Here is a 17,507-nt window from a genome sequence, read left to right as displayed (position 1 = left end):
TAATTCATTTTAAAGTTGTCAGATGAAATAAGTGAAAGAACAAGTAATTGGTTGAGGTACATTTTCTAATTATTGACGTTTGAAATATGGTACATCCCAGCTAACATAAAATGATCTCAGAATTTATATATAATTTTCTGGCAATGTTCTCTCAAAGTTATGAACAAAATGTTCTTCCAGTAACATTACATTCACACTGTGTTTTTGGGATTGACATCCTCGTTTAGTTACATCTCGAAATGTCTCGTTCACGCAGCCAACATGAAAATTGTCTTTATGAACGTGCGGCCAGAGTCAGGCCTGTATTCTCTTTACCCGGGGTTATAAAACTCTGCCCCGGGGCAGGATGAGTACTGCTTTTCAGGTGTTAAACCCGCATTGTGTTTCCAAACGTGATGAAACGATGCAGTCACGAAAACACACTCGTTTTAGCGCGAGGTGGGAAAATGTCACGAGGCAACGGGAAACGCGTCAATTGGAGTGAAGAGAAAATTTCATTCTTACCTTTTAGTCTGAAAAAATCCATTCAGGAAAAAAAATACTTTATCGAACAGTCGGGAGTGTAGGCTATAATATGAGGATGGTGTGCTGCATTCAAAAATGACAACACGACGATATATTCAGAAGGACTGGGAATGATCAATTTCTTGGCACCACTATCAACGACTAACGAACGGCTACGTGTTGTATCTACTGGTAATTACCGCAATTAACGTTACTGATTTCGACTTTTTTTTAAAACCTCAAAAGCGTAAAAGTAAAAAGCGCTCTGATCATTGTATACAGCTCGTACACAGCTTGAGCTCCTTTGTACGGGTTGTTGTAGCCTACTTGTACCACATGATTGCTGTGCCACATAACCGCTGCAGATTCGTTTAGGCATTGATAGTGGTGCCACAGAATTAGAAACACATAATTGTTAACCCTGTGTAAAATAAAATAATTTAATTTTTATAGCTGTAATGTTTTATAAACGTTTGGACAGTTAGATGTTCGGTTATTTCGACTGGAAAGTGGAAATGAGGAAGTTAAAGCATGGTTACATTCACATGTTTTATTTTTTATTTTATTAGGCTATAGTTAGGCTAAATGTTAACACTGTGCAAATGATGAGCAGTGTAAAATGTGAATCCATTCATTTTCAGTGTTGCAGAAAAACTAGCCTACTACACACATCATTTTTTTTTTTTTTTTACATTTAATCAAACTGCATGCCCAAAAGTCAAAACAAATTGCATTAAAAATGCAAAGTAACTATTTTTATTTTGCAGAATTAAAGAGGTAGGCCTACTGAGGTAATTGAGAACAACAGCCTACTGTTTATTATGGCACATTTAATATATATATATATATATATATATATATATATATATATATATATATATATATATATATATATATATATATATATATATATATATATATAATAGTATGCAGTATTCCATGTGTATTGCAGTGTTTCCCAGTATTCAATCCCAAGACTGTCATAATTATTTTTTATTGACATCCTAGATCAACCATCAAATTTGATTAGTCTTTAAAAACGTTTCCTAATTTGTTAAGAGGATAAAATCCCTGACTCATCAAGCAAACAAGAATGGTTTTAGGCACAAATTGTTTTCAAATGATGCCAAATCAATCCAAATCCAAACTGTTTTTGCACAGCCATTCATTGTTCATTCATTGTTCATGTATACTTGGATATTTATGTGCATCGCATTTCCATTTTGCAACAGTTCGCCTATCATCTAATACTCGCTTCTTCCAACTAACAAAGCTATAACAGCTTCAATCTGTGAAGTGATTTGATGTTTACTGGAGTCATGTCCTGAATTTCATCCCTCCATTTTCGCCTCTCATTTTATTCCTGTTTTCGTAGGACAGCACAATCCTTTATCCCATAAATCTGCATATTATTGTCTGTCCCAGAGCTCAGCTTGCCTGTAAAAATGTAACTTGTGGGAAATACAGGAATTTAACAAGGTTTGTTATTATTTAGTGCCTCTGATTATAAGGACCCAATGCATTTAGCCTATAGTTAATGTATTTTTTTAACTACTGACATGTTCTTGAAATGGTGCGAAAGTACACCATAATCCTAGCTAACAAATATGTTCTAAAGCATTTTGCTAACATTCAGTTAAGTTGAAGAAAACGTTATTTCTGAATGTTCTCTGAATGTTTTAAAAGTATTTTTTCTTGGTTTTGTATGAATGTTAAGGGAACATTCCATCATTACTGTTGGGTACATTACTCAGTAATTAATCACTGTAATTTAATTAATTTTCTCTTGAAAAAAATAAAGTGATTACGCTTAATTTTTCTGTATTGAATTTTAAGTTACTTTGATGTAATTGCATGTATAATACTGTTTAGACTGGAACAATTCTATGTAAAACCATAGTGGATTTAACATCAATATTTAAAGAGTTAGTTCACCCAAAACTAAAAATCTGTCATCATTTCTTGCCCTCATGTTATTCAAAACGACAGCTATGCAACTACCACTGTGACGCCTCAAAAAGTTTATTAGAGATCGTAAAACTAATCCATATGAATCAAGCTGTTTAGTACAAATTTTCTGAATGCCTGGATGCCAGCCGAACTCAGCCCCGCACATAACATTTGAGCTCAGTTTGGGGAGTAAAATGTGTTATTTAAAATTCGCATTCCTGGCTCTTTACATCACATAATTGAGGTCGCTTCAGCCTGCAGACATGGAAAACAACCCACAGAAATATATGTGGACTTGGCAACACAGTGCAGTTGAGCTCTGTTGACATTTGACAACTTATGTTATGCGTCACTCCGTGGCTCTGATTGGTTGTAGGTCTATCCAATTGAGATCTTTCCTGGTTCGGTTGAAACACGCCCCATAATCACAGCCCAATGGAGCAGTTTCAGTCTCATTCTGACTAGAATTGAGTATGACCATGTCAGGCTAAATAAATTATGTTTTTGTACTAACATTTTGAGAGCATTATTACAGACCATATAACTTTCAAAAAAAAAAATTCTCGATTAATGTTACCGGAATAATGTTTGTTCATATCTTTTGAGAGAACTCTGTCAGAACCCTGATAGTTAAAGTTCTGAGAAGAACGTGTCCTTTTAGCTGGGATTATCGATATGCAAATGAAAATGGTCATAGCTCTGCTCCTTGTTAAACTCCAAATAAATGTACAAGTGATATATTTATTGAGCAAGTTCCATATTTTAAAAAACATGCCAAGGCTTTTTTTATATATTTATACCAGAATCTGCAACTTGTGCACAAGCTTTCACATGTTGGGAAAATAATTAATTATAAATAAAAAAATGAAGATGCAAACCATAAGCAAAATGTGCCCTTTGACATAATGTGACCAATTTCCACATTACTGTCCATTTTGTTATCATTACAGAATAAAAATATATAAATAAACCCATCAGACATCCTGATACATATGTATATATTTCCTTCCTATCTCCTATGTACGAAAAAAGAAACTAAATTATTGAAAGCTTCCATTAAACATGCAGGATGCATCTACAAGAGGAACTGACAGAAGCTCTGACAGACTGAGTCTAGGTTTATTCAGCCTTCACTTCTCCCAGCACCTATAGAACTTTTGTTTGGAGTTCAGTAATGAGTGAGTCAGAGCAACTCCACTGGAATGGATCCCTACGGATCATAACCCAAACCTGGACGTGTTTTCAAACTCTCACACACGCCGGAATGCCTTTGATTTTCTCCTCCTGCCTCTCTGTCTTTGCAAGTTTGCTCTGGAGCTGTCTTTCTCTTGGACACAACAACCTAAACCAAATTTCTCTCTCCTCTTGCGTTTATGACCAGCCTCATCGATCTCCCTTTCTAATACCAGCGGCATAAATCTATCACGCTAGCTAATTTAATCGGATTTGATTTCAATCTTGTTCAATTAAAATTCATGATTAGAATGAAGTATGTATCATCAAAGCCATGTGACATTAATGACTCTGAATGAGCTCTGTAATAAAACCTAGTGAGCTGCCTTCATGAGCTGCCTTCCTAGAAAGCATCTTATGGAGCTCAACACTGCAAAAGTGACTTAATCAGTTTTTGTGTGTTGTTTTTCAGTAAAAATATAAAAAATCCGTAAAACAAGATATACCCAGCAGGGAATGTATGTAACAGTAGTTCCCTGAAGAGGGAACAAGACGCTGCGTCATCGCTGTGGGAACGCCTCTGCGTGATTGCATCGTAAAGCACGTATGGAATCAATCCAATGGAGTGACGGAACATCATAGATGGGTGACGTCATCAACCAGGAAACTATAAAGCACACCTGCAACAAACACTTAGCTTCTGATAAGACTGAAGCAAGAAGATCAGGGGTATGCAGGGAGTAAGGTAAGGCGACGCAGCATCTTAATCCATCTTCAGGGAACTATGATTACATACGTAACCTTTCATGAATTTCCCTTTCAAGGGAACTCCCACTGCGTCATCGCTGTGAGAACGCAATACCCATGTTGCAAGAGGAACCAGATGCCCGTCCGTGTGAACATTGTGCACTAGGCCTTGAGCACCTGTGCCCCCGGTGAAAAGCTAAGGTCAAGTTCATAAAACCTCACAAACGTGTTGCGTGAGGACCAACATGCCGCATCACACACTTCCTGTAGGTGAAGGTGAAGGCTGACCAGCCGCCTCAAAAGCAAGTGGAATGGCCTCAACCACCCACTTGATCATTCTCTGCTTAGATGCCAGGCACCCCTTTGTAGGTGACCTGAAACATATGAAGAGTTTGTTTAGCTTTCCTCCACAGGGCAGCTCTGTGGACATAAGTGTCTAATGCCCACAGAGGGCAGAGCAGATCAAGCTTTTCCTGATCTAATGTCTGAAAGGGAGGTTGACAAAAGGCCTGCAGTATAACTGGTCTTACAATAGTAGTGCTAGTAACCTTAGAAATATACCCTAGGGTAGGGCTATTCAAATCTTGCCCTGGAGGGCCAATGCGCTGCAGAGTTTATCTCCAACCCTAAACACACCTGAACATGCTAATCGATGTCTTCTGGATCATTAGAAAATCACAGGTGGGTGTGTTTGATCAGGGTTGGAGCTAAACTCTGCACCTCATTGGCCCTCCAGGGCAAGATCTGAATAGCCCTGGCTTAGGGTGTAGGAAGGCCGTAACCATGCTGGGCGCAAATTCCAAGCACGAGGGTGCCACCTAAAGGGCTTGAATGTCTCCTATTCTCTTGAGAGGCATAATAGCCAGCAGAAATTTAGTATTTAGAGTGAGAAACTTCTCAGGAACTTCTTCAGTCAGGTCAAAGGGAGGCTCAGAAAGACCTTGTAATACGAAGGTCAAATCTAGCACGCCACCCTAGTACGAACTACTGGGGAAGTGACTGGTCTAGCTTCACCCCTTTTACGAGGCATTGATAGATGAGCCTGCATGGTTACCGAATTCCAACTCACACCCAGATAAGTGGTCTCGATGTTGAACTGCACTAGGATCAGCAAGTCGTCGCAAGAATGCGATTACCCTGCATAGGCAAAGGAACCAGAGCTGCATCCTCAAATTTCATGAAAGTGCGGGGTGATAGAGCTAGACCGAACGGCAGTACGGAATGGTACGCTTCTCCCCCATTGAAAGTGAACCTCAGGGGCTTCCTGTGCATTGCGTGGAATGATGAATACATGGAAGTATGCATCTTTCAGATCTTTCGTGACAAACCAGTCCTCTGACCTGATTTGTGACACGATCTATTTGAGTGTGAGCCACTTGAACTTTGCTACAGCATGATTGAGATAACGCAAATCTAGATCCAGATAAAACTGGATGCAACCCGCTCATCCTTCTTTGCCACAATGAATTACTGGCTATAAAACTTTTGCAGGAAGAGTCTTTACTTCTTGACCAGAGCCTGCTCGGGGCCCGCCCACTACCTTATGGGGACAAAATGTCCCCACAAAGATGGCAATATCTAAAATCTTTGTCCATGTAGAGGCCATAGACTGTAAAAAATATGGATGACGCAACTTTCGCTTCCGCTGAGGAAAGTAATGACTCCAGAGGTCCAAATATGGCACTGACATCATTTGGGACATAGTCTGCGATTAGTAGTGATCTCTGGACCGGAATCTGTGCATTAGAGAGCAGGAAGTAAAAGCCTGCCCACACTTTTGCAAATACAGAACAAGTCTAGCCTGACAAGCCAGACCCAACATCTTGATTGACAGGGCTCAATCTGAGGGGGCGGGATTTCAAATTCCGCTACAAAATTAGCGCTACAACCACCCAGAGCAACGTGAACACATGGTGAACAAAACGAAGCTCTTCCCTTTTTAAGAATGACTTCAGTGCCGTTCTTTGTTCTTTTCTTAAAGAAAAGTGTAACTCCAAGTCTTCCAGTCGAGCGAGGCCAAAGCCGATTCGAGAGACTGCTGTTTGCCAGCTGCTTTGTTTAGAAGAACCATGTAGAACCTCTGCCTTCATTATGTTAAGCCCGCCCACCGACTCTATACGTGATGTGATTGGCCTGACCAAAAGTTTGGTTTTTCCAGCTTGTAGAAAAATCTTTTTTTGGTGCCTCAGTGACAAGTCCCCTTAGAGAAGCTGTCAATCAGAACGTCACATCCCCGTTTTTCATAGCATCAAATAACTAACTAAAACTAAACTTATTTTAAAACAAAAAAACAAAACAAAAAACACGAATTAAAATCAGCGTAATTAAAGCTGCCTAAAATGACAGAAACCAACTTTGAGAAAAAATAATATGAAGTGCAATTTGATTGTTTATTTAATCTAAACTCGCATCCATTAGAATCCATGGAGGGGCGGGGGTTTGGGACCAACCACCTGGGGGCGATCGAGGCACGTGGCTTCAGTTATTTACAGGAGTGCTGCAGGCTTGGTGGGGAAGTTTTTGAGGAAAACAGCTTATAAATCATACAGAATTATGGTATATTAGGGTTAGGATAATATACAGTACAAAAACTATTGTGTCTATGGAAAGTCCCCATAAAACATGAAAACACAAACATACAAAAATGTGTGTTGAGAGCAAGAGGCTCTAAATCTGAGCTGTTAGAAAATGATGAAAGGGTTCAAGGCTGCAGGTTGTGTCTATGCGGCGAGAGCAGCCTGTGTCTACAGCGCTCTCTCTCTCTCTCACACACACACACACACACACACACACACACACACACACACACACACACACACACACACACACACACACACACACTTTTGACACTGGTGCAGATACGAGCTCATAATCAAAGGCTGCATCTTCTGGGAATTTACTTTGGTTCTTTTATCTTGTAACAGAGGAAGTGAGCGAGGGACATGGGAGGAAAAAAACAACGTTATGATGTTTGTTTCCTCCTGTTTTATTTGTATTGGCTTCTGTTATTGGAAGGAGACTTACTACCTCTAAACTTACTACCTCTAAACTAAAGTTCTTTGTGGCTTTTGTCGATGTGGATCTCTCTTTCGTTCTCGTACATTTTTCTGTCTGACATTGTCGGCCAACAAGTTTTGCAATTGCACAGTCAGTTCAGTATTGCAGGTTTTATAGTATGTGCATTAAAAGTGAATAAAGTATCTGCATAACAGTATATAACACATAGTGAATCATATACTCAAACTTTCATATAGTGATATTAAAAGACTTGAACACCTCTCTCACACACACACACACAGACACACACACACACACACACACACACACACACACACACACACACACACACACACACACACACACAAAACCACATTGCTTTGAAAGTAAATATTGGAATTTAAACTGCATAATTATATAAGGGAATCATCATTTGTTTTGTTTTTTTGCTCATTTTGCTGCAAACCATTTAATATTTTCTCCATCACAAAAAGGCTTTTACTGACCCCTAGTGTTCTCCTCTAGCACAAGCTCAAAGGTATAAAACCTTTATATGATTTCAAAATACGTTTTTCTCTCCCATTTCAATATGCAGACACATTTAATGTTGGTTATGACAGGGTCATATTTTAGTCCATAAGAAATTGTCATATCATCGGAACAAACCTTTTTAATACAATGTATAAAATCATTAACTATTTAATAAGTTCCTAAAAAAAAGTATTACCCAGGATAACTTAAGCATACACTAAAACACTGCCACCTTTGGCAAAAATGGATTTTATTTAGAGATGTGCGTCATAGATGTCAAATTCTCACTCATTTCTACAGGCTCTATATCTACAGCACGGTGATATATTCAGCTTAACACCTTTCAGTGCTGACTCATCCCAAACATTGTGCACTCAATCCCTTTTCTGTACAAGCATCTGATATAATCACAAACCAAAAGGTTTGTTACTAAGTTAAGGGTCACTGATTAAAATACATCTTCAAAATTAAGTGGTGCCGGTATATAGTCCTATACAAAGGAAAATACTGAAAATTATTATTCACATACAAATGTAGCTGTTTTATAAATAAAATATACATCCTCTACAACTGAAACGTATTGTAATGAGGACAGTGCTTAAGTGTGAAACATAAATGTGTTAACTGCTGTTACTGTCGACTTGATTTCAAAGTTATGCACTTCAAAAACTTCATTAACAGAAGATTTACAAGGAGTTTAATGCTTTGTGTGTATAATAACATACAGCTTTCATGCAGTATTTTGGCTCTATGGCAAGCGTTTTGCCCTGTTATATGCAACATATGACCTGTCATATAAACTATAGATAAATAACTTTAAGATTTAAGACATAAAATTTCCAATATTTATGTGGCATATAATAAACTATCTCCATTAATTTGTAAAAAATGAGTCAAGTGCATTGCATTGGATTGCATTTAATTTAAAATGATAAAATAGGCTACATTATAAAAGACTAATAGGGGCTTACGCACCGGAGGAACAATTGCATATTTCCTTTCATAGAACACAGTTTTTGGTGAGTTTGCATTTTAGTTATAGGAAACCCTTTTGGAGGACTAAATTAGCTTTTACTTCAGAAATGTCAAATTTATCAAAATTATCCCCAAGCTTCCCAGTGGAAAATAAGACTTGAGAGGTTGTTCATGTAAAAATTTTAACTAAGAAACTCATATTTACGATAATTCAATGATGGCAGAGTGACCAAAGTCACCTTAAGACAAATCGTTTCACTCAGTGGCCATTTTTGAAAAAAATCAACTCTCGAAATCTCCAAAACTAAAATCTCCAAACCTGTTCGCCAAGCTTACGGTTAAATTTCATATTTGAAATCCCTAATGAAATCTGACAACAACTGTCTCATAAATGTTGCTTCGAAGCGGTCATGTATATAGCAACCGGAGCTTCTAACAGCAGCTGCAGTGACGCGTGACTTTACTAATCAACAATTGGCTCTTTCATTTAGTAGGTGGGGCTTATTCACCATGTAATGTGTTACACTGTCTCCCATTCATAAATAATCGGGGTGTACCATCTTCCTATATATAGTCTTTGGCATAACCCAACACAAAAGGAACTACCAGTGATGTAAGTGTACGTTGAACGTTGAAACACTTACATCACTTACGTGACACTCGCCATTTTTAAAAAGCTGTGTAAACACGCACAGATTATATAGCCTATATTTGTACAGAAAACAGTGATAGATGGACCGACGCCGAAGTCCGGGCACTGCACAACCTTTAGGCTAAAGAGGAAATCTAACACGACTTAAAGGGAACGAGCAAAATATAATTATGTATTTCTGTTCAGATATCGACATTGGGCAGCAACCACAAGCCAAATGCTATAATACTTTTTTATATTCTGTTTACTTTCTTTAACAGTTATATCTAACATGAACGCCGTCAAAATAAAAGTCCCATAAACAAACCAGAATGGCAGGATGTAAGTTACGGATTACATAACGTCAGAGTTCCTCAAAGACCATGCTGGGGTCCAAAGTCCTATAGCTAAGTGCGAAAGCCCCTATTAAATCCATATACTGTGCACTAGCATGGATACTTTTAAAATAGTACTGTTTAAGTAGTATTCTAGCATGCTATTTAAAGAGGCAACATTATGGGCTTTTACAAAGTCTTGGGTTTGGAGTCTACTCCAAACAACTTGAAATGTTCACAAAGCACATTATTTTTCACATATTTGACACTGTTGCAGCACCTCTTTTTCCAGTCTGTCAGTAATTATATATTTAGTTCCTCTCTATGAAGCCACTCCTTATGAAAAGCATAACATGCTCTGTTTGGTCTGCTTGGCCAGTGTGACTGGTCAACTGCTTCAGGCGTGTTTAGTGAATGTTACGCCCCTTACCATAAGCGCGAGTTTCAACACAACATTTTATGCATGCCTTCGGGCGGGAATTATGATTTTAAATTAGAGATATTGTGACGTGTACATTCCTGGAAGAAAACTCAAGACTACAATCAAGACATTTCAGGGAATTCAGAAACTTAGTTCAGATTAAGTGCTTACTGATATAGAGTATAACTCCCTTTATAGTGGACTTTTGCTCTGTAACTTGCAGACCTTTTTTGTGCTCAAACGGCAACATTACACACTAAAGAAAAAAGCATAATATGTCTCCATTAAAGCACAGTCTTTAGGAGTGTAGTGTGTTTTTGTATGCTTTCGAAACGCTCTCGCAGTACGTTGATGTCATACACCGATCGGTCTGCGCAGAGCCACTTCAAGTCGAACACACCTACTGTCTTGTCAGCAAGGCCACAGAAAAGACTCCTTTTTAGTGAGTATCAAACCAGTTAGCCAATCAGCTAGAGAATGAGCCTGCATCATCTGCATCTGACGAATCATATTCATCGGCAGAGTCTGTTAGGGCGGGGTAGGGCCGGGGCTGGTCCAGATTGACATATGTGACCTTCAGACTGATGTAGTGCTCCCCCTCTAGGCTGGACAGAATACTCATTACAGCAGACACTAGTGTGGAGAAGGTTGGTCTCCTCTCAGGGTCAGGGTCCCAACACTGTAACATAATGGCAAACCTGCAAATAGAAAGGTGAGGGTCTGTCATCTCTCAACTGGCTCACCTCAAAAGTCACCTGAAAAGTGACCGCTTTGTCATGCTGTATTTGCAAATCAGGCATCTGATGTCATAGTAACCCCAAATGAACTTGAGTCAAACACATTCACACTTATTTCCATGGCTGAACCTCATCACTGGTCATGTTTCCACATCCTGTTACTACACTGAGTCACTAACCATTCCTTTAATTATAACAGTGTTCCAGAATGTCCAACTCTGCCCTTTGAAATACATTTACAGCTTTTGATCAAAGATACAGTACAAAGAAATATTTGCGAAATATTACAATTTATAATAGCTGTTTTCTATTCTACTATATTTTAAAATTTTGTTTATTCTTGTGATGCAAACGTGAATTTTCAGCATCATTACTCCAGTCTTCAGTGTCACATGATCCTTTAGAAATCATTCTAATATGATGGTTTGGTGCTCAGAATAAAGAAAGTTCTGAAATGTAACTGCCCTCAGCTAAATGGATTTGCTCTGGAACAAGTAATAGATTAATAAGACCCAAGACTGCACGTTTGATATACCCAAAACACAAATGAGAAATTATAATGTTTAACCACTACATATTACATATGCAAATTCCAGAAGAAAAAAAATCCAGAAAAAAAATTGCTATGGTTACATGAAAACTCTTAAATCTACATTCCATGACACAATAACAGCAGTATTATTACAGTAAAATTACAGTGGGTTTGCTCCTCCGCCATTGATGTTAGCTGTGAGAAATGCTGCCAGTATAGATCCGGTGTCATGACCAATCCTGTCCCCGTGTGAAATCATGTCCGCTTAGGACCCCAGAGCGATTCTATTGGCTGAAATAACTTTTCATGGGTAATCTGTTCAGAGCCTGATTACAAATCTTACAAAATCACATTTAGATTTTTGATGTTTAAATAGTCTTTAATGTCTTGCAAATCATGTTTCATATACTATTAGTATATAACTGAAGCTATAAGTTATGAAATAAAGCATATCTGGTTCTTAATGTTTTTTTTTTAGTTCACGTACGTTCTAGAATAGCATACAGCTACCTGATTAGCTTAGTTTATACACCACGGTTAGACTTACCCTAAACAGCTCTTGATTGCGCTAACAGCTTTTGATCAGGCATTTAAAACAGCTATCACGTTGGGTCCTAAATGGACACGATTTCACAGGGGGACAGGATTTTTCATTACACCAGAGTGATGCAAACAAACTGTGAAACGGTTTCTGTGTGATGTTAGTAGAATATTGCATGACTGGAAAAGGCTCTCAGCCAATCAGATTATAGAACCAGAACTATTCTGTGTGTGTGTGTGTGTGTGTGTGTGTGTGTGTGTGTGTGTGTGTGTGTGTGTGTGTGTGTGTGTGTGTGTGTGTGTGTGTGTGTGTGTGTGTGTGTGTGTTTGTGTGTGTGTGTGTTTGTGTGTGTGTGTGTATCTAAATATCTAGAACTTTAAAACTTCTTTTGTTATCATGGAACTCTTAGACTATTCCCAGACATATGTTCCACAGTTACAACTTTGGTTAAAAGCTAAAAGTCTGGTTAGTAATTGCTGGAAAGGTTTACAGAGTCAACTGGAGAACATTAAAAACTATGTTGGTTTTTAAATATTTCCCTCTGTCTGTAAGTGAATGATGATTAACTCTCTGGGTATAGGGCTTGAGGTGATGGATAATTGAAGGGACATTCACAATAACCTTTTGATTGACCTTTTCCACCGCTCTGAATACTGAGTAAGCTCTAAACCCTCTGAACCTCAAATGGTGGAAAAACACTAAACTGACTGACATCTACTTAAAAACCATTGCATTTCCAAAAGGCCATGTCACTCTGTCTGTTCTGATGTGGAGCAATTTCTTATAAAAACATATAGAAGAATGGAAAACAAATGCAATCAGAACAAGCCTCAGTAAACAGACCAAAATTCCCACTTTTGACATATCGATTGACTAAGAAAAGTAAGTTGGTGCATCTTGTAGAAAAATGGAGAAACTTACAAGGGATCTGGACAATACTGTGGCTGAGGCAGCCGGCGTCCCTTTAAGAGGTAATGTGTGACATCATATGGGTCAACTTCAGGGTACGGGCTGGCTCCTCGTGTGAGCATCTCCCACATTAGAACCCCAAAAGACCACTGCAGTCAAAGACAGAATCAAAAGTTCAGAAGAAACGGTGTATAATTAATACTTACTGTGATCCAGTAGTTAAATGTAAGCATATTCAAATGTTCATATCTCACCACATCTGACTTGGTCGTGAACTTCTGCGTCTGCAGGCTCTCAATGGCCATCCATTTAACAGGTAATTTGGCTTTTCTGTGATCCTGGACGCTGTAGTACTCCTTCTCAAGCACATCTCGAGCCATTCCAAAGTCTGCTACCTTTACGGTGTAGGATTCATCAAGCCTAAGAGAACATAGGTTGAGTCTGTACCAAATTCACAATTGTACTTTGAAATTCACTGTGCAGTTACATACAGAAGAAAAAATAGTTGGTTGAGGTGAATTGAAATAATGCATGAATGCTCTGACAAATTTGGAGCTTTGCAAGCTGAATTTTTATCAGTTTGGAGCCCTGAAGGACCCAATATACTATCGGCTTTTTCGCTCTTAGCTTAGAATGAAATGACACTGACCACACTGTTGAGAGCTGCATTTAGATTAATATGTTAATATGTGCTGCGTGCTTTCCACTCAATGCAGAAACACAACACCCAAAACACCCAACAAAAATGACAGTGGTGAGAAAACGGCAGTTAAGAAAGCATCTGACCATTATGATGTGGATATTTTTCCACAAGCTCTGCAATTCAGCATTTCAGCCAAAATTATAAAGCTTAGAAGAGCCAAGACTATATTTAAAGCTGCTGTCGGTAACTTTTTTTGTGTTCAAGGTTTACAAAGATTATATAATGAGAATGCACATGAATCCATTTTCTAAACCGTGTTTTTGTCTTACCCTGAATCATTATGGTACACTTATAATAAGTGTTTATATTGGGACTATTTCAGGCCAGACTGGTAGGTACCGCTGCGGAGGAGCACAGTCCCTGCGTGATCCGCCATAGACATAAACAGAGAGAAGTAGCTCCGGCTGCAATGTTCTTCCGCAAGACGCATGCAGTTCTGTTTATTGACCACTAGAGTGAAAAAAGTTACGAACTGCAGCTTTAATATAACTCAGATTGTGTTCCTCAGAAAAAGAATGTCATATACACGTAGGATGGATTGAGGGTAAATAAATCATGGGCTAATTTTTATTTTTGGGTGAACTATCCCTTTAATCAGCATGGACCAATGGTAGTTCAAAGGTGTTTGCCAGCTGGAGTAAACTTTTATGGAAAAATTGCTTTGGCATTTCCTAACCAATCTCCAAACCATTTTGTTCAAAATGATGTCATACCAATTTGTTCTTCGATTTCGCTTAAAATATACCTTGGCTTGAAGTAAACTCACATGCAATTGCGTGCTGCTAGATCCCGATGCACAAATTTCTTTTGTGCCAGATACTCCATTCCTTTAGCAACCTGAAGCCCGAAGCCAATCAAATCCTTAACTGTGGGATTCTAGGATAAGACAACAAGACTATATAAGACTCAGAAACAACAACAACAAAAAATGCACACAGTGAGTTTGTGTGATTTTTGGCAACATCACTTCCTGGATCTTATATAAAGGTTATGAACAGTGCCGGAGGTCATGTTGTGAAATCCATTCACAAATACAAAGCTTCTGTGCATGAAAAAATACATAACATATTTCTATAGCGACTGACCCTCTTCTCACAGCGAATGAAGTGACGCAAGTCTCCGTGTTTCATGTAAGGTAAGACCACCAAGGGAAGTCCCTCTTCGGGAAGCAGGATACCCAACAGAGAGAGAACATTACTGTGATGAAATCCTTTCATCAGAATGCCCTCTTTCAGAAACTGCTCCACTTCTTCCACATCTGTTATTCCTACCAGACAGAAGAAAAAAAACATGCAAGCATTTATATTATTTATGTCAATTTACATTTAGAGATTGGTCTTCTAACATACGGTATACATTTACTCAGTTATTGCATTCCCAGGGTTTCAAACCCATGACTTTGGTTTAAGCAACAGGAAGACTACTAACAGCTAGCCAATTTTAAAGGCAGCTAAATAAATGTTTTTCATCAGGTAGGTCATCCCGAGTGTGCCGTTCAGATTTTAAGGAGTATCTTTATGAGCCATTGAGGAGTTTCTTACTGTTGAGAGATTTCACAGCACAATGGATTTCTCTGTTGTTGTGGTCAGTGAGGTAACCATGATAAACTGTGCCAAAGTGTCCTACGGGAAAAAAGCATGTTTATTAATCTTCAAGTTCAAAATATGACCTTATTCCCTTTTTTCAGTAATTGCATTTTTGAGAAATTAAGCAATATCATGTTCTAATCCCTGGAGTTTAAGGTCAGTAAGTGACAGAAAAAACATTCATAATGTTTGAAATGCTGTTCTTTTAAACTTTCTATTCATCAAAGCATCCTGAATAAAATAATGCATCATGGCTTCCACAAAAATAAAATCAGCATATTAGAATGATTTCTGAAGGAACATGTGACACTGAAGACTGGAGTGATGATGCTGAATGTTCTAACATGTATTAAAGTATAATTTAGGGTTTTAATTTGATCAATTAAATACAACCTTACAAAAATTTTAACGCTTGTACATTGATCTTATTTGCAGCATACAGGAAATTTGATTCATAAACATACCCTTTCCGATGATCTGATGGTGGTGAACCTTAAGCATGGAGGCTGGGATAAGCACGTCCTTCACCTCCTCCAGGAGCTCAGGGCGGAAACTGGTGATGGAGATCTTCTCTGGGGGCATGAGTGGAGTCAGGGTTGTGTCCAGGGGACCTGTGTAGGCCAGGCCGGGGAACGCCACAACCCCAGCGGATGCAGTGATGGTTGTGATGGGCAGTTCTACAAGGACCAAAGAACAATGGAAGTGATTCCAAAATATTTTTACCCTTCAAATAAATGTGTAACCCTAATCTTAGATATGAACAGAAATGAGGGTTGTGCTCTAGGATACATACTTTATTTTAAAGTTATATATAAAAACCATTCAATTAAATATCTTAAACTTACACTACTGGTCAAAAGTATTTGGATGGTAAGATTTCTTTTTTATGTTTTTCTTTTCTGCTCACCAAGGCTTAAATAACGACATCAAAATGCTGTAATATTAGGAGATATTTGAATATACTTTAAAATGCTATTTATTTCTGTGATCAAAGCTGAATTTTCAGCATCATTACTCCAGTATTCAGTGTCCATGATCCTTCAGAAATCATTCTAATATGCTGGTTTACTGTTTAAGAAACATGTATGATTATTATCAATTTTGAAAAGAGGATTATTTGATGAATAGAAAGTTCAAAAGAATAGAATTTATCTGAAATATGAAGCTTTTATACTGTAACTTTTGATCAATTTAATGCATCCTTGCTGAATAAATGTATTCATTTCTTTAAGTTCTTTCCCCTGAAAAATAAAAAATAAAATATTTATACATGATAATTTAAAATATATTCAAACAGAAAAGAGTCATTGTCACAATATTACGGTAAAAAATTTAATAAATAAAAAATAAAATAAAAAAATCTTACCGTCCAAAAACGTTTGACTTGTAGTGTATATTAAAAATATTTCAGTAAAAAAAATATGAAAACGCTGATAATTCAGTGCTAGATCATGATGATCTTTTTTTAATTTGTTGCTGATGTGAAGGTTTTGTCTCACCACGTCTGTAGTCTCCTAAGGGACATAAATCCACACTATTATTACGTGAACGGCTGTGGGAAAAATAAGACAGACGACTTTCTGCCAGCGAAGCTGTGGATTTAAAAAAAAAAAATGTTTTTATAAAATCGATTTTCTTAACTGTGCTTGCTAAGATGTGTAACTAAAAAAGATCTGACCGAGAACTCAAACTTGGCATTAAAGCAAAATGTGAAATGAGCTCACCTTTTTTCTGCTTCCTCAGATGTTTCAGCACAATGAAGGCCATAACCGCACCCGTGACCAGAGCTGCCAGTATGCCAAGCACGATACCCACCATGTAGTGGTTACTGACCACGATTACGGTTCCAACATTATGCGTGTACCCATTAACTGTTACCTGGTATGAGAAATACTGATATCAGAGTGAGGTTTTATTACGCCACTAATGTCGATGTGCTTTGGCTAAAGACAAGGTCATTTACTACCCATCTACACATAGTTTCAAACACTCACCTTCACAGGTACACCCTCACTGGGAATAGTGAGATTATTAGGGATCCTGCATGTGATCTCATTATCTAGAACTTTAGCACCACAGTCAACGTCTCCAACCGTCATCGTGATTGACATGCAGGAACTCACAAGGTTCAACTTCTGATGCTGCATCGTAAGAAAAAATTATAATTTTTATTTTCGAGTTTCTTTATAGTGAATGTTATTTCTAGTGAAAATGGTTTATCTTTAAATTTGATTT

At 37.9% G+C, this 17,507-nt stretch overlaps 2 protein-coding genes across 4 annotated transcripts in view; both read right to left on the bottom strand.

The window, feature by feature from the left end:
• The window catches only part of camkvb (CaM kinase-like vesicle-associated b), a 146,324-nt gene extending 145,788 nt beyond the window's left edge, over positions 1 to 536 (bottom strand). Inside the window, exon 1 of the mRNA XM_067431388.1 lies at positions 505 to 536. The gene's annotated coding sequence lies outside the window, so the exon portion shown is untranslated. The remainder of the gene's footprint in view (positions 1 to 504) is intronic.
• Positions 537 to 9,294: 8,758 nt separating this feature from the next.
• The window catches only part of mst1rb (macrophage stimulating 1 receptor b), a 29,605-nt gene continuing 21,392 nt past the window's right edge, over positions 9,295 to 17,507 (bottom strand). The window contains exons 12-21 of one of the 3 annotated variants that reach the window (XM_067431624.1): positions 17,267 to 17,413; positions 16,997 to 17,150; positions 16,772 to 16,864; positions 15,737 to 15,949; positions 15,228 to 15,308; positions 14,772 to 14,953; positions 14,453 to 14,562; positions 13,238 to 13,403; positions 12,996 to 13,132; positions 9,295 to 10,962 (exon numbers count right to left, since the gene is read on the bottom strand). In XM_067431624.1, coding sequence (XP_067287725.1) covers positions 10,731 to 10,962; positions 12,996 to 13,132; positions 13,238 to 13,403; positions 14,453 to 14,562; positions 14,772 to 14,953; positions 15,228 to 15,308; positions 15,737 to 15,949; positions 16,772 to 16,864; positions 16,997 to 17,150; positions 17,267 to 17,413 — 1,515 coding nt within the window. In that variant the 3' untranslated portion in view covers positions 9,295 to 10,730. The remainder of the gene's footprint in view (positions 10,963 to 12,995; positions 13,133 to 13,237; positions 13,404 to 14,452; positions 14,563 to 14,771; positions 14,954 to 15,227; positions 15,309 to 15,736; positions 15,950 to 16,771; positions 16,865 to 16,996; positions 17,151 to 17,266; positions 17,414 to 17,507) is intronic. The other 2 variants (XM_067431625.1, XM_067431626.1) reach the window with 2 other exon arrangements.

This window comes from Pseudorasbora parva, chromosome 22 (genome assembly GCF_024679245.1).
Source record: "Pseudorasbora parva isolate DD20220531a chromosome 22, ASM2467924v1, whole genome shotgun sequence".
Classification (NCBI taxonomy): domain Eukaryota; kingdom Metazoa; phylum Chordata; class Actinopteri; order Cypriniformes; family Gobionidae; genus Pseudorasbora; species Pseudorasbora parva.
Note: the sequence above shows the minus strand (reverse complement) of the source record. Positions and strands in the feature narration are given on the sequence as shown.